Consider the following 19,085-nt stretch of genomic DNA (forward strand, 5'->3'; position numbering starts at 1 on the left):
TCCCGTGCATTACGGAGGCAGAGGCCAAGTGCATGGAAGCTTAGAAAAAGGCATGACTGCTTCAAATGGGCAACAGTGAACAAGGCGTTTGGGTTATGTTGATGTTTAATCTAAATACTGAGCACCTGAGTGACCTATATATGCAGAACTGATGAGTAAAGGCAATGCAGAAAAATGTATTGGTGTGAACCCAAGTCCCTATGTCCAGGGTCTCTACAGTAAAATAAATGTATCAACTTTATGCATGGGTTTATTCTCAGACCTCATTTCACAGAGTCCTAATAACCATGAAGACAAAATACGATTGGATATGTTAATTTTTAATGGAAAAAAAAATATGTGCAATGTAACCAGAAAAGCAAAAACAATGAGTCAGAAAATGATCAACAATTGTACAATCTCAAAGAACTAAATGTTAACAAATTATTCTTTCTAGATAACTATTACCACAATCGATGGCATAAAGAGATGATAAAAGTGATTAACTGAAGAGATCTATATTGGGTTCAAGGCAACAAGTCACATTTTTCTCAGGGAGAGGGAGAAATGCTTCCTGAGAGGAATTCTTTACTTTATCTATCTGAAGCTCCAGGAGTTCAATCTCCAGGGACAGCTTATACACTTCCAGGGCCAATTTCACCTCCTCTGGGCTTGAGAGGCACTGCAAGAGTTTCCTGCCTTTGATTACTTGCTCACAGCCTTCGCGATACTCCTAAAGGAGAAATGCATGATGAGTATGTTTGAAAGACTTCTCTCCCAATTATTAGGGGACATATTTCACGTAGAAACAGGCAAGATTACAGATTCAGGACCAAGACACACCCCAGGACTGGTGGGTGAGCAGGAAAACCAGAAACACCTTGTTTCTCACCATCATTTTCCTGAGAAGAATATAACTCTACTCTGAGACAGCCTCCCAGAAAGCTTCTGTGGGAACAGACCCTACTTCTGACCATCCGGAAATGGGACAAGAGTATATCAAATCCTCTAGAAAAGGTGGGAGTCAGTACTACCAGGTCTGAGACCCTCCGCTCCAAAGGGGTTCAGTTTTCCCTGATCACAAGTGAGAGCAGGAAAACTTTGCATCTCCTATCCGACCAGAAGGCTTCAAAGCAAAAATGAGAGTTCCTTTGAATGAATGAATCCTGACAAGCCAGATATCCCCTTTGCTGGCAGGACAGTGCCTTGGGATTTAACAAAAAAACTACCTCAATTGTGTGACTTACCCACTCACACTTGGGTGCCTCCGGGTACCAGGTTCTGTCCTCTGAGCAAGTGATATTTTCGGAACCAACCAAACTATAGCCAGAGTCACAATGGATGGTAATTCTTTCAGATTCAACATATCTAACCTTCTCCACAGATAACCTTCCATATTCTATCTTTGGTTTCAGACACAATGCTGCAATGGAAACATAATTTTAAGCCATCTACAGATCTAAGAAAAAACATACAAGTCTAGGGTACTAAGAATGAACTGTATTTAAGTGTTGCTAATTGTTTTACCTTTTTTTAATCTTGAGAAGAAAAAGAATATTCATTAGCATATGTATTGAGCATTGGGATAGTACTTTATCACACTTTGGGGTAGATCTTTATGTGATTATCTTATTAAAGTCTCACTATTTTATCTAAGAGAAAGTCAGATACAGACAGGTTAAGTGACTTGCTGAAGGATATAACAATTTTAAATAGCATGACAGAATATAAAAACTATGTGACCCCAAATCTTCAGCTATCAAATCAGCTGTCTCTTGTATCTTGATTCCTGCAAGACAATAGATAAAAAATTTTCCCTCTTGCTTATTATTCTCCTGTGTGCAAAGGAGACAACGGTGGCAAGTCATCCCTGAAGTTGTTGATGATGAAGTGATATTAAACCTGTGTGCATGCAATAATCAGACCTGATTTTGACCTCTTGTCCCCATAACAGCCGGAAAATTAGGAGTCCCTCACCACACAGCTACATTGTGAGCAGCTGGTGCCCTGCACTGGCTCTGATGCAAATGCTTGTGATTTCACAAAGCTTGGCATTAGTCCACTAGGGCTTACATTCTAGACCAACTTTTCATGAAAGTTTTGCTACAGGCCACAGCTGCACTGAGATAGAATGTAGCATCTGTAGACTATTTCTGGAATTATACAAGAAACTGGGAAATGGGCCTGCCTCACAAAGGCTGAATTTTGTACCTGGGAGGAAGAAGGGGAGATTAATGTTCTGTGTGCCCTCTGCACATTTGCTTTGGATACCATCAGACCACAGTAATTATTTTAAATAAATCAAATCAAATTGGTTTTTTGCTGCCTCTCACAGGGAAGAAACTGTGCTCTTAATCCTTTGATGATAGCCCCACCCCCACCCCCTAAAATGAAGAGGGAGCCAGAGTTACCTTTACACTGAGGGGCTGCAGGTGACCAGCCTGAAGAAGTGCAGGAGAGTGTTTTCGCTCCAACCAGGGTGTACCCTTCATCACATTCATATACAGCTTCTTGTTCAAATGCAAAGAGTCTAGGGACTATTTTACGTTGTCCATGGGCAATGACAGGAGGGAATTCACAATCTTGAGGTGAGAAACAGAAGTGAAAGAAGGTCAGCATGTGGAATGCATATAATAACACTTCCTAGAATCTGTGTGGTTCAAAGGAGGCTTCTGTCTGTCCTTCTGTCTTCTCTGCCCATCCAATCACTCAGCCAACGCAGGACTTGAGCTTCCCCAAGGCCTAAGGCTAGGGAACAATAGAAAGGTTACAACGGACTGACACGCACTTAGGATTTGCTTCATTTTTTTGAAAATTCACTAAACTTGACACTATTTAGGAGCCATTTTGGCAAGAAGGCTGAATTCAGTCCAAAGTCACACTATACTGGTGTCACACTCCACTGCTTTCCTGCTAAATGCAGAGATGTATATCTGGGAGAAACTAAAGATGCAAGACTAATCCACAATCTCTGATTCATTGCTCCCAATAAACCAGCCCATCTATCCTCCCAAGAATATACTCACTGTCTTCTAAAATATTTCAGAAATAGCTTATAGAACGGGGTGCTCACTGCTGGTGCACTGGGATGACCCAGAGAGATGGAATGGGGAGGGAGGTGGGAGGGGGGTTCAGGATGGGGAACACAAATACACCCATGGCTGATTCATATCAATGTATTGCAAAAACCATGACAATATTGTAAAGTAATTAGCCTCCAACTAAAATAAATAAATTAAAAAAATAAAATGTAACACTGTCCCTGCCGCCAAAAAAAAGAAAGAATAAAAATGATGGTTTGTATGTTGAAACAATAGACATGACACGGTGCTGAGCATCTGTGTGAAAGGAAACACTGTCAGGATCCACAAACACTGCATGAGAAGTTTAAATAAAACAGATCATTGGAAATGCTTTCCCTGGTGGTTCAGACCATAAAGAATCTGCCTGCAGTGAGGGAGACCTGGGTTTGATCTCTGGATCGGGAAAATCCTCTGGGGAAGGGAATGGCAACCCACCCCAGTATTCTTGCCTGGAGAATCCATGGGTAAAGAAACCTGGTGGGCTGCCTGGTGGGGTCGCAGAGAGTCAGTCATGACTGAGCAACTAACACTTGACACTTTTTGGAAATGTCAGTAAAATATTAAACTGATGGATGATAGTATCTACAGTACTATCCTAAGATGCCTCCTTGAGGCATGGAAAACGTGATGCCAACAGTGAGATTCAAATGCTGGTGTTGCTGTGGCAAGCGGTAGAGAGAATGATCCAGTGACTCAGAAGAGTGATATGCTGGAGTAGATGTGCCACACACATGCAGGAAATTCCACCAAATGATTATATTGTCTGGGAAGACCTGGGGGATACATTTACCAAGGACAGAAAGAATATCATAAGGAGAGGAGCACCTGTATCAGAGACCAGAGCTGATAACGGGAAGACTGTTAAAGAACAAGTTTCACACTTAGCAGTCACAATCTTAGAGGTGCTCATAGGCTTTAGAAGCTACGTAAATGTAATCATCATTCAGTTTAGTTCAGTCACTTAGTTGTGTCCAACTCTTTGCGACCCCATGAATAGCAGCATGCCAGGCCTCCCTGTCCATCACCAATGCCTGGAGTCTACCCAAACCCATGCCCATGGAGTCGGTGATGCCATCCAGCCATCTCATCCTCTGTCGTCCCCTTCTTCTCCTGCCCCCAATCCTTCCCAGCATTAGGGTCTTTTCCAATGAGTCAACTCTTCGCATGAGGTGGCCAAAGTATTGGAGTTTCAGCTTCAACATCAGTCCTTCCAATGAACACCCAGGCCTGATCTCCTTTAGGGTGGACTGGTTGGATCTTCTTGCAGTCCAAGGGACTCTCAAGAGTCTTCTCCAACACCACAGTTCAAAAGCATCAATTCTTCGGCACTCAGCTTTCTTCACCGTCCAACTTTCACATCCATACATGACTACTGGAAAAACCATAGCCTTGACTAGACAGACCTTTGTTGGCAAAGTAATGTCTCTGCTTTTAAATATGCTATCTAGGTTGGTCATAACTTTCCTTCCAAGGAGTAAGTGTCTTTTAATTTCACGGCTGCAATCACCATCTGCAGTGATTTTGGAGCCCCGAAAAATAAAGTCTGACACTGTTTCCACTGTTTCCCCATCTATTTCCCATGAAGTGATGGGACCAGATTGAGATTAGGAAGATGGTTAAAAGAACATGATGTTCCTAAGGGTGAAAACAGATGAGCAGCCAACTAGATACAACTCAGTCTGTACCATGGAAAGAAATAAAGGATGGATGATCAGGAGACTGATGGTCTTGGTCCATTAAAAGGTTACAATCTGTTGCTTAGTTTCTGGACCTGTGCTATTAATAATCTCAGGTGTGGAGATCACTAAATAACTGAAGAAAAAATTTTCCAGGACTAAGGATACTACAACACCTTGAGACATAAGCACAGTAATGAGTTTCCCAGTCTTCCAAAGGGACCTGTGTCCATTTATGTAAGCAACTATGCACAAATGAGAGGTGCACAATAATCCAACTATTATTGGACATAGAGTTTGAGTTGACATATATACCTGGAACCATTAAGGCTCCCTTATTAAACCACTTGGTCGGCATTTCCATTATCTTTTAAAGTATGGGCCAGATAGACAAAATTGGTCATTGGCATAATCCCCATATTGGTCCTTGGTCTATGGGGTAAGACTGTCCTATCCAAGAAAATCAAGTAGAAGTCATTGATATGACCTGTACCTTCCCCTTAGAGGCAAAGAAGATAAGTTCTTTTAAATATCATTTACCAATGGGTAGATGAAAAGGAGAAATATGTGCCACTCTTAAATAATTAAAGATTCAACAGTGGTCATCATATCCCCATGTACTTCATAAGCCTGTCTACTACAAAAAATTAGGATTCTGGAGAATTACAGTAGACTACTAAAAATGCCACAACATTGCAGCCACTGTACCACACGTGGTACCTTTGCTAGAGCAGATTAACATGTCTTCTGGTAGGTGAGGCCACTGATTCAGCACAGGCCTTCTTTTCCATCCCTGTCAGAAAAGAGCATCACAAGCAGTTTGCATACATATGGAAAGGTCAAGATCATCCATCTGCATTTTTAGTCCTTGGCTGTGATAACACTGCTGTCCCTGTCATAACAGAGTCTGAAAATATCATGACCATGTAGACACCCATAGAACAGCACTTTGATAAAGAACATCAATGGCATCATGTTATTTTACTGAATAAGCAAGACTAGATGACATGATGATGTTCCAGAGTATGGAAGGTAGAGAAGGAAGAAAAGAAGTAAACTCTGAAAGGCAGATTCAAATAGATTTGAGCAGGTTTTACAAAGTAGTAGGTGAAGGCACATGGACCAGAAAGAAAGGAAGAACAAAGAATAAATACCAAGAAACGAAAGGTAATAATTGAAATGTTTAGCTTATCTATTAGATGTGGCCCATTTTCATTGATTCAGAAAAGGGAGGGAAACCAGCAAAGTCAAAGAATGGGAACAAATAATGGGGGATAAAGAGAAAGTTGGACTAAGGAGCAGTATTTTTTAACAAACTTATCCACTTAAAAAACATTCAGTGTATACAAGTTTTTAATCTAATGTGTTTTTTGTTGGTGTGTTTGTGTGTTTTGTTTCATTTTTCCAACTGAATGATGCTGCAGGAAAGGATTTGCACTGCAAGTTCATTTCCTGTGTTTAAATTGTACAAAAGATGTTAGGTAAAAAAATACAACACATAAAAACATCAGATCAGACAAATCACCACCATTACACATTTCTTAAATTCTAAACTTACATTGTAAAAGCAAATTATGAAAAAGACATGCATGGTAGGGAATGAACAATGGTATGTTTCCTCTTTCTTGATGGAAGTCACAACAGTTACTAATATTTATCCCCATGTGAAGTTCGTTATTCTAATTTCCGTTATCCAAGGAGGAAGTCTGTCCTTGAGGATATCCAAAACCCTATTATGCTATGGTATTAGAAGCATCCTTGATACTGGGACAAAAGCCAAGCTTGTTCTCTGATCAAGTGATTGATCCATAAACAGCACAATAATAGGGTCGTTTCACTAGTACCAGGTGTCCTGGGAGTGTGTCCACATGTTTCAATCAGGGGATCCTGAGATCAATATACTCACAACTGAGCAGGGTATGGGAACTTCTAGGTAAAAAAAGTGCCAAAGTATAAGAGAAATTTCTAGTATTGGAAACTTTTCTCAGTTCACACACACTTCAGAAGAACTAAGTAGATTTCCAAGAGGAGAATTCAAAGTTAAATTTAATAATTTCATCTGCTTCTAGATTGTTCTTCTTTAGTTCCAGCACTTAAACTGCAAAAATGTAAGGAAGGGAAGAATGACACTCATCTCAAGATCTGATTTTCTATCCTTTCATTCATTTAGCAGATAGAGACTGAAAGCTACTGGGTGCTGGGCTGTGCACCTCTTCCTATCTTTAATAAGTCAGCAGTTGGACATGACTGATGCGACTTAGCAGCAGCAGCAGTTGGCTTTAGTGAGAGTAAGTCAGGAGCTATAGAATTTGTGCCAGCTTTATTCAACATTTTCTTTTTTAAAGTGTGGATTCAGATCTGACCATATGATTGAACAGTTATAAGCATTTTTTTCTTCTGCATGAAATTGTTCAGGATCCTGTGGGGCTCCTGGGCATAGAAGCCCTTCTGTCCCTGGTTTCTTGTAAGGAACACACCTCCAACCTCCATGACATTCCCCGAGTTTCCAAAGGGCAGAGTCTAACAAGTATTAATTTGGGAAAGAAAGGGATGAAAAGACAAGGCAGGGGCAGCCAAGAAACAATAGAGCCTTGAGGCAGTGTCTTGGTCTGCCTCAAGGATACATAACAATGTCTTTAAACTGTTTAAGATGTCAGCTTCCCACTGACATCTAATAGAGGCAGAAGATATTAAGAAGAGGTGGCAAGAATACACAGAAGAACTACACAAAAAAGATCTTCATGACCCAGATAACCACATGGTGTGATCACTCACCTAGAATCAGATATCCTGAAATGTGAAGTCAAGTGGGTCTTAAGGAGCATTGCTGCCAATAAAGCTAGCAAAGGTGATAGAATTCCAGCAGATATTTAAAATCCTAAAAGATGATGCTATTAAAGTGCTGCACTCAATATGTCAGCAAATTTGGAGAACCCAGCAGTGGCCACAGGACTAGAAAAGGTCAATACTCATCCCACTTCCCAAGAAAGGCAGTACTAAAAAATGTTCAAACCACCTGACAATTGCACTCATCTCCCATGCTAGTAAGGTTTTGCTCAAAATCCTCCAAGCTAGGCTTCAGCATTTATGAACTGAGAACTTCTAGGTTTCAAGTTGGGTTTAGAAAAGGCAGAGGAACCAGAGATCAAATTGCCACCATTCACTAGATCATGAAGAAAGCATGGGAAATTCCAGAAAACATCTACCTCTATTTCACTGACTACACTAAACCCTTGACTGTGTGGATCATAAAAAACTGTGGAAAACTCTTAAAGAGATGGGATACCAGACCATGTTATCTGTCTCCTGAGAAACCTGTATGCAGGTCAAGAAGCAACAGTTAGAACCCCATATGGAACAACTGACCGGTTCAGAATTGAGAAAGGAGTATGATGAGGCTGTTTATTGTCACCGTTTTTATTAACTTAAATACAGACCACATCAGGCGAAATGCCAGACTGGATGAGTTACAGGCTGGAATCAAGATTACCAGGAGAAATATCAACAACCTCAAATATGTGCATGAACCACCCTAAAGGAAGAAAGAGAAGAGGAACTAAAGAACCTCTTGATAAGGGTGAAGGAGGAGAGTGAAAAAGTCAGCTTAAAACTCAATATTGAAAAACTAAGATCATGACACCTGGTCCCATCACTTCATGGCAAATAGAAGGGGAAAATATGGAAGCAGTGACAGATTTCCCTTCTCAGGCCCTAAAATCACTGTGGGTGGGGACTGCAGCCATGAAATTAGTTGATTGCTTCTTGGCAGGAAATCTATGAAAACCTAGACAGTGTGTTAAAAAGCAAAGACATCACTTCGCCAACAAAGGCGCATATAGTCAAGGCTATGGTTTTTACAGTAGTCATGTATGGATGTGAGAGCTGGACGATAAAGAAGGCAGAGCACTGAAGAATCGATGCTTTTGCACTGTGGTCCTCCAGGAAGACTCTAGAGAGTCCTTTGGATAGCAAGGAGATCAAATCAGTCAATCTTAAATGAAATCAACCCTGAATACTCTTTGTAAGGACTGAAGCTGAAACTCTAATACTCTGGACATTTGATGCGAAGAGCCAACTCATTGGAAAAGACCCTGATGCTGGGAAAGACTGAAGGAAGAAGGAAAAGAGGGCGACAGATGATTGAATGGCATCACCAATTCAACGGACATGAACTTGGCCAAACTCCAGGAGATGCCGAAGGACAGGGAAGAAGACTGGCATGCTGCAGTCCAGGGGGTTGGGAAGAATTGGACGTGACTTGATTACTGAACACAAGAACAAGATGTTAGCGTTCTTCTTACCAGAGAAAAACCACCAGAGGCTACATTAAAGGAATCAGAGAAGCTCATCAAGCTAGGGGTGGGAGGATAGTTAGAATGTTTGGGATGGACTTGTATACACTGCTATATTCAAAATAAATAACCTATAAGGACTGACAGTATAGCACATGGAAATCTGCTCAATATTATGTGGCAGCCTGGATGGGAAGGGAGTTTGGGAGAGAATGGAAACATGTATATGTATGGCTGAGTTCCTTTGCTCTTCACCTGAAATTATCACAACGTTGTTAATTGGCCAAACCCACAAATAAAATAAAAAGTTAGTAAAAAAGACCACCTGAGACCAGATGAGGGAGTAGAGGCCCTGAATTCACCCTAATCTTATCAGCAAGCACACCCTTGAACCATTGCTATAAAACTCCTCCTCAAATCCTTTCAAACTGGGACACACAATTTTGAGAGGCACGAACCTGCTGTGTCCCCCTTTACCTGGCACAGCAATGAAATATTTCTTTTCTACTTCACCCAACACTCTGTCTCCAAGATCGAATTTGGCACCAGTACACAGAGCCTGAGCTTTTGGCATTATGCAGAGTCTTAAATCCTTTATCTGGTGGTGGAGATATGAAATACAAATAGCAAAGAGGGAAACTGTCCTATTTTTATTCAAAATTTAAATATAGTCCTATTTCTATCACAGAATGGCTTCATGAAGCCTAAAAGTGGTCTATAAAAAGCTACTTCTGGTCTTTTTGCATTACCAATTAATAAAACTTCCACAGAATTTTAATCAATAGCAAACCGTATAATAACTTGTGTTTTTAACATGAAGCTATGACTTTGATTATTATTTGAGAATTCTACTTTGTGAAAGTCTGTACAAAATAACAAAATGGGAAAAAGTATAAGAAAACAGACACTTTTTCAGCTTGAATTCACAAATGGCTGATGCATAGTTGGTTGGAATAGAAATAGCAAACTTTACAGAAACTCAAGAGAGTTAGATTGAAATCACAGAGTTCTTCCACAATCCATTCATCAGTGCTCAAAACTCTGAGTTGAAGAAACTGCTGGGCTAACTGGGTATGGCATTTTTAAAGATTATTAAGCTATCAATAAAAGCTAATAGCACTCATACTTCTTAAAATTCTTGAATGAGATCTTTCATTCTCTAAGGTTCTCTCTGCTCTAGGTATCATGATGTCATCTCTGAAGTTGTGTCTGAAGATAAAAAGATGACAAATGGTCAAGGATAGAACACAAGCCACAGTGGGATTCTAAGAGGATGTATATATGCAAAGTAAGGCAGAGGCTCTCTGCCTCTAGCGGGCATCAGAAACATCTCTGCACCTTTCTAAGCATTCACAGGCTTGCGCTACTCTCCCTACTTCTAAAGGTAATGCTCCACTGTGCCTCCTGTGTGTCTTGCCAAAGCCTAATTGGTCTTGAGGTAAACTCCAATACCTCCCTTGTTTTTACAAAATAAACTATAAATCTGAAGATTTTTTTGCAAGGTAAGCTATTGGAACCATTCCAACTTGTGTGTCAACAATCGTCTCGAAGTTGACCTAGAACAGTGGTTTCACACCCAAATTGTCATTCTGTTCGCAAGGCTAGAGGAAAATTTACTGAGGTTTTGTTTTGTTTTGTTTTTTCATTCCACAAAGAGGCTAAAAGAATGAAAGCTCTTTGCTCTACCTTGAATATGACCTTGGCTCAAGACAGCTGTATTTGACCCTCACAGACTCCACCATCACAGAATCCCCATTCCTTGACACAAGAATCCTGGGCTGATACCCCTAGCGACCAGTTTCTCTGGGACTCCAGGTGAGGGCTTACCATGTCCTCAAGGCTAACTAGTCCAAGGCTTTTTACCTAATTTGAAACCTTCCCTTAATAATCTCCATCATTTTGGATGTTCATGGAAGTCTTATTTACAATAGCCAAGATACAGAAGCAAGCAGTCAATCAACAGATGAATGGAAAAAGAAGATAGATACATATATATATATAATATCACTATATTATAATATCACTATGATAGTAATATATTATATATATATATATTAATCAGCCATAAAAAAAATTAAGTTTTGCCATTTGCAACAACCTGGATGAACCTGGAGAGTAATAAGCTGACTCAAATAAGGCAAACAAAGACAAACACTCTGTTATCACTATACATTAACAATAAAAGAACAGAAAGAGAAATTCAAGTAACAATTCCATTACCATTGCATCAAAAAGGATAAAATATATATGCATAAACCTACCTAAGAAGACATCCTGGAGTGTAAAGTCAAGTGGGCTTAGGAAGCATTACTGCAAACAAAGCTAGCGGAGGTGATGGAATTTCAAATCCTAAAAGATGATGCAGCGAAAGTGCTGCACTCAATATGTCAGCAAATTTGAAAAACTCAACACTGGCCACAGGACTGGAAAAGGTCAGTTTTCATTTCAATCCCAAAGAGGGACAATGCCAAAGAATGTTCAAGCTACCGCACAATTTCACTCATCTCATATGGCAGCAAGGTAATGTTCAAAATCCTTCAAGCTAGGATTCAACAGTACATGAACTGAGAACTTCCAGATGTTCCAGCTGTATTTAGAAAAGGCAGAGGAACCAGAGATTAAATTGCCAACATCCACTGGATTATAGAAAAAGGGGAATTCCAGAAAACACCTACTGCTGCTTCACTGACTACACTAAAGCTTTTGACTCTGTGGATCACAACAAACTGTGGAAAATTCTTAAACAGATGGAAATACCAGACCACCTTACCTGTCTCCTGAGAAACCTGTATGCAGGTGAAGAAGCAACAGTTAGAACTGGACATGGAACAACGGACTGGTTCCAAATTGGGAAATGAGTATGCCAAGGCTGTATATTGTCACTCTGATTATTTAACTTTTACTCAGAGTGCATCATACAAAATGCTGAGCTGGGTGAAGCACAAACAGTGAATGCTATAGAGGCTGTGGAGAGAAGGGAACCTTCCCACACTGTTGTGGGAATGTAAATTAGTACAGCCACTATGAAGAAAAATATAGAGGTTCCTTAAAAAACTAAGAATAGAACTACTATATGACCCTGCTATCCCATTCCTGTGCATATATCTGGAGAAAAACATGGCCTGAAAGGATACATGTGCCCCAATGTTCATTGCAGCACTGTTTACAATAGCCAAGAAATGGAAGCCACCTAAATGTCTATTGACAGAGGAATGGATAAAGAAGATGTGGTGCATATATACAATGAAATAATACTCAGCCGTTACAAAGAATGAAATAATGTCACTTGCAGCAACATGGATGGACCTAGAGATTGTCATGCTGAGTGGAGTAAGTCACAAGGGAAAGAGAAGTGTCACATGACATCACCTATATGTGGAATCTAAAAGGAAATGATACAAATGAATTTACAAAGCAGAAACAGACCAACAGACTTAGGAGAATGATCTTGTGGTTGCCATGGGGGACAGGATAGTTAAGGAGTTTGGGATGGACATGTACACACTACTATATCCATAATGGATAACCAACAAGTACCTACTGTATAGCACATGGAACTCTGCTTAATGTTATGTGGCAGCCTGGATGGGAAGTGTGTTTGGGGAGAATGGATATACAACATGAGTCCCTTTGCTGTTCACCTGAAATTATCACTGCATTGTTAGTTGGTTACACAGTTAACCAAATAAAAGTAACAGAACACCATTCCAGGTTCGATGCATGAGACAAATGCTAAGGGCTGGGGCAATGGGATGACCCAGAGGGATGGGATGGGGAGGGAGGTGGGAGGGGGGTTCAGGATGGGGAATACATGTAAACCCATGGCTGATTCATGTCAATGTATGACAAAAACCACTACAATATTTTAAAGTAATTAGCCCCCAACTAAAATAAATATATTAAAAAAACACAAAATTTGATTTTTACTCTATATAGCAAAACTTAAATATATGCAATAAAAAGTTGGTAAATAAAATGCAAAAAATTATACTCTCTATCAATTTGATATGAAAAACTTCTTTAAAAAAATCTGTTTCCATAAGGACTTACCTGGGCTACATTCTGGTGTTCCAGGACTCCAAGTGCCATATTTTGTGCATGTAGCATGAGATGTATATTTATTATGACATCTATATGAAATTTCATCTCCACTGAAATAGGTACAGTGAGTACTAGTGCTACGTCTTCTCTGTAGAATGATTCTGCCATCATAATTCAGGTTTGGTACTGGGCAACATACCTCTAAAAAAATATAAAAGAAGGCTAACAGTAAAATCACTATGAGGAGGCTCCTATGACTAAATCTCATTTCTACCTTTAGAAGATCTCATCACTGAAGAGAGATTGGGATAACAGGGACACCAAGTCTGTTCTCCCCGTCCCTGATTTGCTCAAGCACTCCAGCTCATTTGTTTCCAACATTTTATATAAGTGGTGGTAAAAGATATTATTAATGATATTTTAATTCAGTGATATTAAGGTCTTTCTTTTTATTTCCACAAAATGAGTTTGAATGACTGCAATTAAACTTTAACTCCTAATGTGAAACAAATAATCTTTCAATAAGTGAACTACCATTTTTCATTATTTGTGAAAGTGAAAGTCACTTAGTCATGTCCAACTCTTTGCAATCCCATGGACTATATAGTCCATGGAATTCTCTAAGCCAGAATACTGGAGTGGGTAGCCTTTCCCTTTTCCAGGGAATCACTCCCAACCTAGGGATCAAACCCAGGTCTCCTGCATTGCAGGTGGATTCTTTACCAGCTGAGCCACAAGGGAAGCCCAAGAATACTGGAGTGGGTAGTCTATCCCTTCTCCAGCGGATCTTCCCAGCCCAGGAATTGAACTGGGGTCTCCCACATTGCAGGTGAATTCTTTACCAACTGAGCTATCATTATTTGTGCATTTCAATTCCAGTCTACAGAATAAAGTTCCCTGTATTCTGTGCCTCAGTGTCTTCACCTCTAAAATGGCAAGAGTCTCATAGATGGGTATAAAAATGCATGTTGTCAAGTGCAGAATTCCATAAAATTGCATCCATATGTCTCTCATCCCCTCACTTACTCTCAAGTGAGACTAGAGACAGTCTCCTTCCTGTCCTAATGAGGCAAAATCACTGAGTCAGGGATCAGAGTCTGTCTTTTAGAGACAGGTCATTCAGCCCACAGTCCCATCACTCAAGAGACATGAGACACAAGTCACCTTGCGGTTGGTTGAGTTCACGACTGCTTCACAGACTTTCCTCTGCCAAGCACCCCAGAGTCTACACTTGGGAGGAAAGGGCCGTGATGGATGTCTGACTCAAGCAATGGTTGAGTTGTATTCTACATCCTACCTTTACCAATATTGGAGCTAATACTTAATCTGTATAATATTTGACTTCTGTGTTTGTATCTCATTTGATTCTGAATCAGGATAAGATTATAATGTCTCAGCTCAAACTCCAAGAAATTTATGGCCCCTTCTGGCAATAATAGTTCAATATACAGTTCAATTAATATAATTTTAAATTTATCTTGAGGAAAAAAATACATCCATTTATGATGAAAATCAAGCTTATACTGAATATTTAATATACAAAAAGATTTATAAAAAAAGAAACTCACCCTCACATTCTATGTATGGGCTCCACTTCAAATTGCTCTGACAGGTCACAGTTGTAGGTCCATCTGCCTTTGGCTTATAGCCCAAATGGCACTTGTAGTTCAATTCAGTCCCAATATCATACACAGTTTGTATCAGGTAGCCATATCTATCCCATGAGGCATGAGGGATGTGTGGTAAGCCAACACAACCATCTGCTCATAAAGAAAGAACAAGGGAAATGTACACTCTCACTAGGGATGCAACAGTGATCAACGAGCCTGTCATATAAAAGGGTGGCAAGTCCTCGTTCAGCCAGGAACCAGCCTACCATGGCTGATGAATGAGCCACACCAGAAAACATACAAGGACAGGCATCCAAATGTGCAAGGCATCAGAAAGGTTCTTACTAGGGGCACTGACAAATGATTTCTGCATGTTGTGCCAACTTTTTAAAATGTGAATTCTTTTTCATCTTCATTTCACTTCACAAACTTTAGTCTCTGAATTGAAGCATTGGGCTTGCTAGGTAGGTATGGCTGGAAAAATGTTCCAGGCAAACACATCAAACTTTCTTGTTTCCTGACTGATAGAAGAAAATAAACAAGAGCCATTCCTCTTATCCAGATGACATCAGGAAATTTATCATTGAAGGGTTTGTCAAGAACAAATCAAATACCAAGTGACTTTTGAGCCGAAATCTGTGTCTTGTCATCTTCACTCTTTCCTGATAACACAGGTTCACAATATGGAAATATAATACAAACATGTTGATTTGGACATTTATTATATTTTCATCTTCAAGGGTAAGCGTCTTTTTAAACAGTTTTATTGAGAGACGAGTCCCATAACATAAAATTCATCCATTTAAAGTACACAATCCAGTGGTTTTCAGTATATTCACAGAGTTCTCCAACCATCACCACTATCCAATTTTTGGATATTTTTACCAACCCAAAAATAAACTCAGTACTTGTTAGCAGTTATCCCCTAGTCTTGTCTTCTCCCAGGTCCTAGAGACCACTAAAAGACTTTCTCTCTCTATGGATTTGCCTAACCTAGACATTTCAAATAATGGTAATACTACTGCCCACAATTCTGGACAGAATTCATTGAATTAATTCTTGCTATAAACCTATACTAGCATCAAGTTATTATTATTACTATTAAGATAATTTTCAGGGATCCACATGAGTTTATAATTTCAGAGTATGAGAATTACATTGATAGTTAATCCATATAAAATTTTGTGTAAGTTAGAAAAAGATATTTTTTCCTCAGGACTCTTTACTGTTTATTTTTAAAACAATTATCATATGATCTTTGTTAAAACAAGCAATTTTCTATCAAGTGCAAGAAAATTGTTGAAATAAACATACTATACGTTGAAATAAACATACAATAAACAGTTTATTGTAGAGCAACCTCTACAATGCTAACCTCTATCTTTAGGGGTGGAGGAGTATGCATAACCTTTACAACTGTGTGTGACAGCGTTTTGTGATGTTATATGATCTTGCACAGTATACTGTAACTCGTCTTTTTTTCAACAAGAAAAAAAAAGAGGGATTGATCTAAATTTAAACTTCTAGTGTGATTCAAATGTGCTTAGGCATGTAAGTATGCTCCCAGTAATATTTCTGGATATCTTTAGATGCCAAACATTGAAACTCTTTCATGGTCCTTACTTACTGAGTTCACAAGTGGGAGGAGGAGGATTCCAGCTATTGTCAGCTTCACAACGGATTAAACTGTTGCCTTCAAGCCGAAAACCTCTATCACAGGCATATACAATAGACTGTTGATAAGTATAGATGGGTCCAAATCCAGAGGTTATTTTTCCATCTTTAACCACTGGTTGAACACAAATGACTTCTAAAAATCCACAAGAAAAGACAAATTTCAACTTTTAAAAGCTTCAGTAAAATGAGATTCCATCATATCAGTGCTATTTGTTACTACATACTGGTACAGCATAAGTATCAGTTTACCAAATTAATGACTGCATCATTAAATAATTAGTTTTTCTTTGAATAATTTCACCTCCCCCAATACCTTTACCTTACTTTTTCTGTTAAACTAAGCATTCAAACCAAATTCATCATTATGACTTACTTTTACAAGATGGAGGACTTGGACTCCAGACACCTATTGTCTTATTTTCCACTCTGCAAGAAATGGAGGCTTTGCCTAACATTGAGAAGTCAGGGTCACAGCTGTAGGTGACAGAAGAGCCATATGTGTAGAGGTCTTCATCTCCACCATTGTGCCTCCCATTGCTGATGGTTGGAGGAGGCTTGCACTTGGCAACTGAGATGAGTGAAGAGGAAGAAATTATGGGGGAAGGCATACTTACAAATCTAACATTCATGATGCAAATTCTAATGAAGTGTGTAAGAAGCAACAATGAGGGACATGAGTTTTATTGTTACCTAACATATAATAAAGTTTAAGTTTATAGTCAAGTCAAAAAGAGTATTTGCTTACTTATACATTGTGGGAGAGGATCACTCCAGCCAACTCCTTTATCTTGGATCTCACAAAAACTGTTGGCTGAGCCAATTAAGATATACCTGAATAAGACAGGATTGAAGATTTTAATGGAATTATTCCTAGTATAAATTAAGTTGAATAAAGGAGTCTGAACAAATAGGCTTATTATTCTATATTATAAATGAAGAAATAATATTTTATCAGATAACACTTTCCACTGAGAACTCCATTTTGTAAAATTTTATCACTGCAATGAGATGTGTATCTATTCATTTTTTCTTTTATTCTATAATCTATTGCTGTCCTGGCAAATTAAACTTGAAACTTGGTCTCATCAAATCTGGGTACTCAAGTAAATGAATAAACAGACAAAGAAGCATGTTACTTTCCTGAGTGAAGTGATTAATCCTGATTAGCCATGGGAAATTGGATTGCTTAAAAGCAACAGTGATGATGGTGTTTATATCTGAAAAGTAGGGAGATTTCCTGGGCACCACCTTGTACTACATCCATGCCCTCTAGTTAAAGTCAATGAAAACTATAACAACCCAATACATGCAGGACTGCCAATCATCCTTAAAGAATAAAGGTTCACACATCTTGGGTCAGAAATCAAGTCTCAGTAAATTTAAGAAAATTGAAATCATATCAAGCATCTTTTCCAGCCACTATACTATGAGACTAGGTATCAATTATAGGGGAAAAAACTGTAAAAAAAATAAATAAATAAACACATGGAGATTAAATAATACATTCTAAGTAATGAACAGGTTATTGAAGAAATAAAAAAGGAAATGAAAAAAATCTTTAGAAACAAATGACAACGAAAACACAACAACCCAAAACCTATGGGATGCATCAAAAGCAGTTCTAAAAGGAAAGTTTATAGCAATACAATCCTACCACAAGAAACAAGAAAAAATTGAATAGAAAACCTAACTTTACAATTAAAATAACTGGAAAGAAGAACAAAAAGATCCCAAAGTCACTAAAAGGAAAGATATCATGAAGATCAGAGCAGAAATAAATGGAACAATAACAAAGATTAATACAACTAAAAGATGGTTCTTTGAGAAGATAAACAAAATTAACAAACCATTAGCCAGACTCATCAAGAAAAAAGGAAGAAGAATCAAATCAACAAAATTAGGAATGAAAAAGGATAAGTTACAAAAGACAATGCAAAAATTCAAAGGATTATAAGAGACTATTATGAGTAACTATATGTAAATAAAATGGACAACCTAGAAGAAATGGACAGATTTTTAGAAAAGTTCAAACTTCCAAGACTGAACCAGGAAGAAATAGAATATATGAACAAACCAATTAGAAGCACTGAAATAAAAAATGTGATTTAAAAAAAACTCCCAAAAAACAGAAACCCAGAGCCAGATGGCTTCACAGGTGAATTCTACCAAACATTAGAAGAATTAATGCCTACCCTTCTAAAACTCTTTCAAAACATTGCAGTGGAAGGAACATTCCCAAACTCATGCTACAAGGGCACAATCACCCTGGTACCAAAACCAGACAAAGACAACACACAAAAAGGAAAATTGCAGGCTAATATCACTGGTGAATATAGATGTAAAAATCCTCAAGAAAATTCTAGCAAACAGAATTCAACAACATATTAAAAAGATCATACACCATGATCAAGTCATGTTTATTTCAGGGTTGCAAGGATTCTTCAATATACACAAATCAATCAATGTGATACACCATATTAATAAATTGAAAGATAAAAATGATATGATAATTTCAATAGAGCAGGAAAGACTTTTGACAAAATTCAGCACCCATTTATGATAAAGACTCTTCAAAAAATGGGCATAGAAGGAATCTACCTCAACATAACAAAAGCCATATATGATAAACCCACAGCAAACACTATTCTCAATGGTGAAAAACTGAAAGCATTCCCTGTAAGATCAGGAACAAGACAAGGGTGCCCATTCACACCACTGTTATTCAAC

At 38.6% G+C, this 19,085-nt stretch overlaps 1 protein-coding gene across 4 annotated transcripts in view; it reads right to left on the bottom strand.

Moving 5' to 3' along the window:
- Positions 1 to 299: 299 nt before the first annotated feature.
- C4BPA (complement component 4 binding protein alpha) overlaps positions 300 to 19,085 on the bottom strand; it is a 48,161-nt gene continuing 29,375 nt past the window's right edge. For all 4 annotated transcript variants that reach the window (XM_081484964.1, XM_081484962.1, XM_081484963.1 and 1 more), the window contains 8 exons: positions 17,104 to 17,189; positions 16,732 to 16,926; positions 16,309 to 16,491; positions 14,640 to 14,831; positions 13,081 to 13,272; positions 2,391 to 2,561; positions 1,227 to 1,402; positions 300 to 712 (listed from right to left, as the gene is read on the bottom strand). In XM_081484964.1, the coding sequence (XP_081341090.1) occupies positions 482 to 712; positions 1,227 to 1,402; positions 2,391 to 2,561; positions 13,081 to 13,272; positions 14,640 to 14,831; positions 16,309 to 16,491; positions 16,732 to 16,926; positions 17,104 to 17,189 (1,426 nt within the window). In that variant the 3' untranslated portion in view covers positions 300 to 481. The remainder of the gene's footprint in view (positions 713 to 1,226; positions 1,403 to 2,390; positions 2,562 to 13,080; positions 13,273 to 14,639; positions 14,832 to 16,308; positions 16,492 to 16,731; positions 16,927 to 17,103; positions 17,190 to 19,085) is intronic.

The sequence above is a fragment of the Giraffa tippelskirchi genome, chromosome 5, assembly GCF_054371585.1.
Source record: "Giraffa tippelskirchi isolate mGirTip1 chromosome 5, T2T-mGirTip1v1.2.pri, whole genome shotgun sequence".
In the NCBI taxonomy this organism is placed as follows: Eukaryota; Metazoa; Chordata; class Mammalia; order Artiodactyla; family Giraffidae; genus Giraffa; species Giraffa tippelskirchi.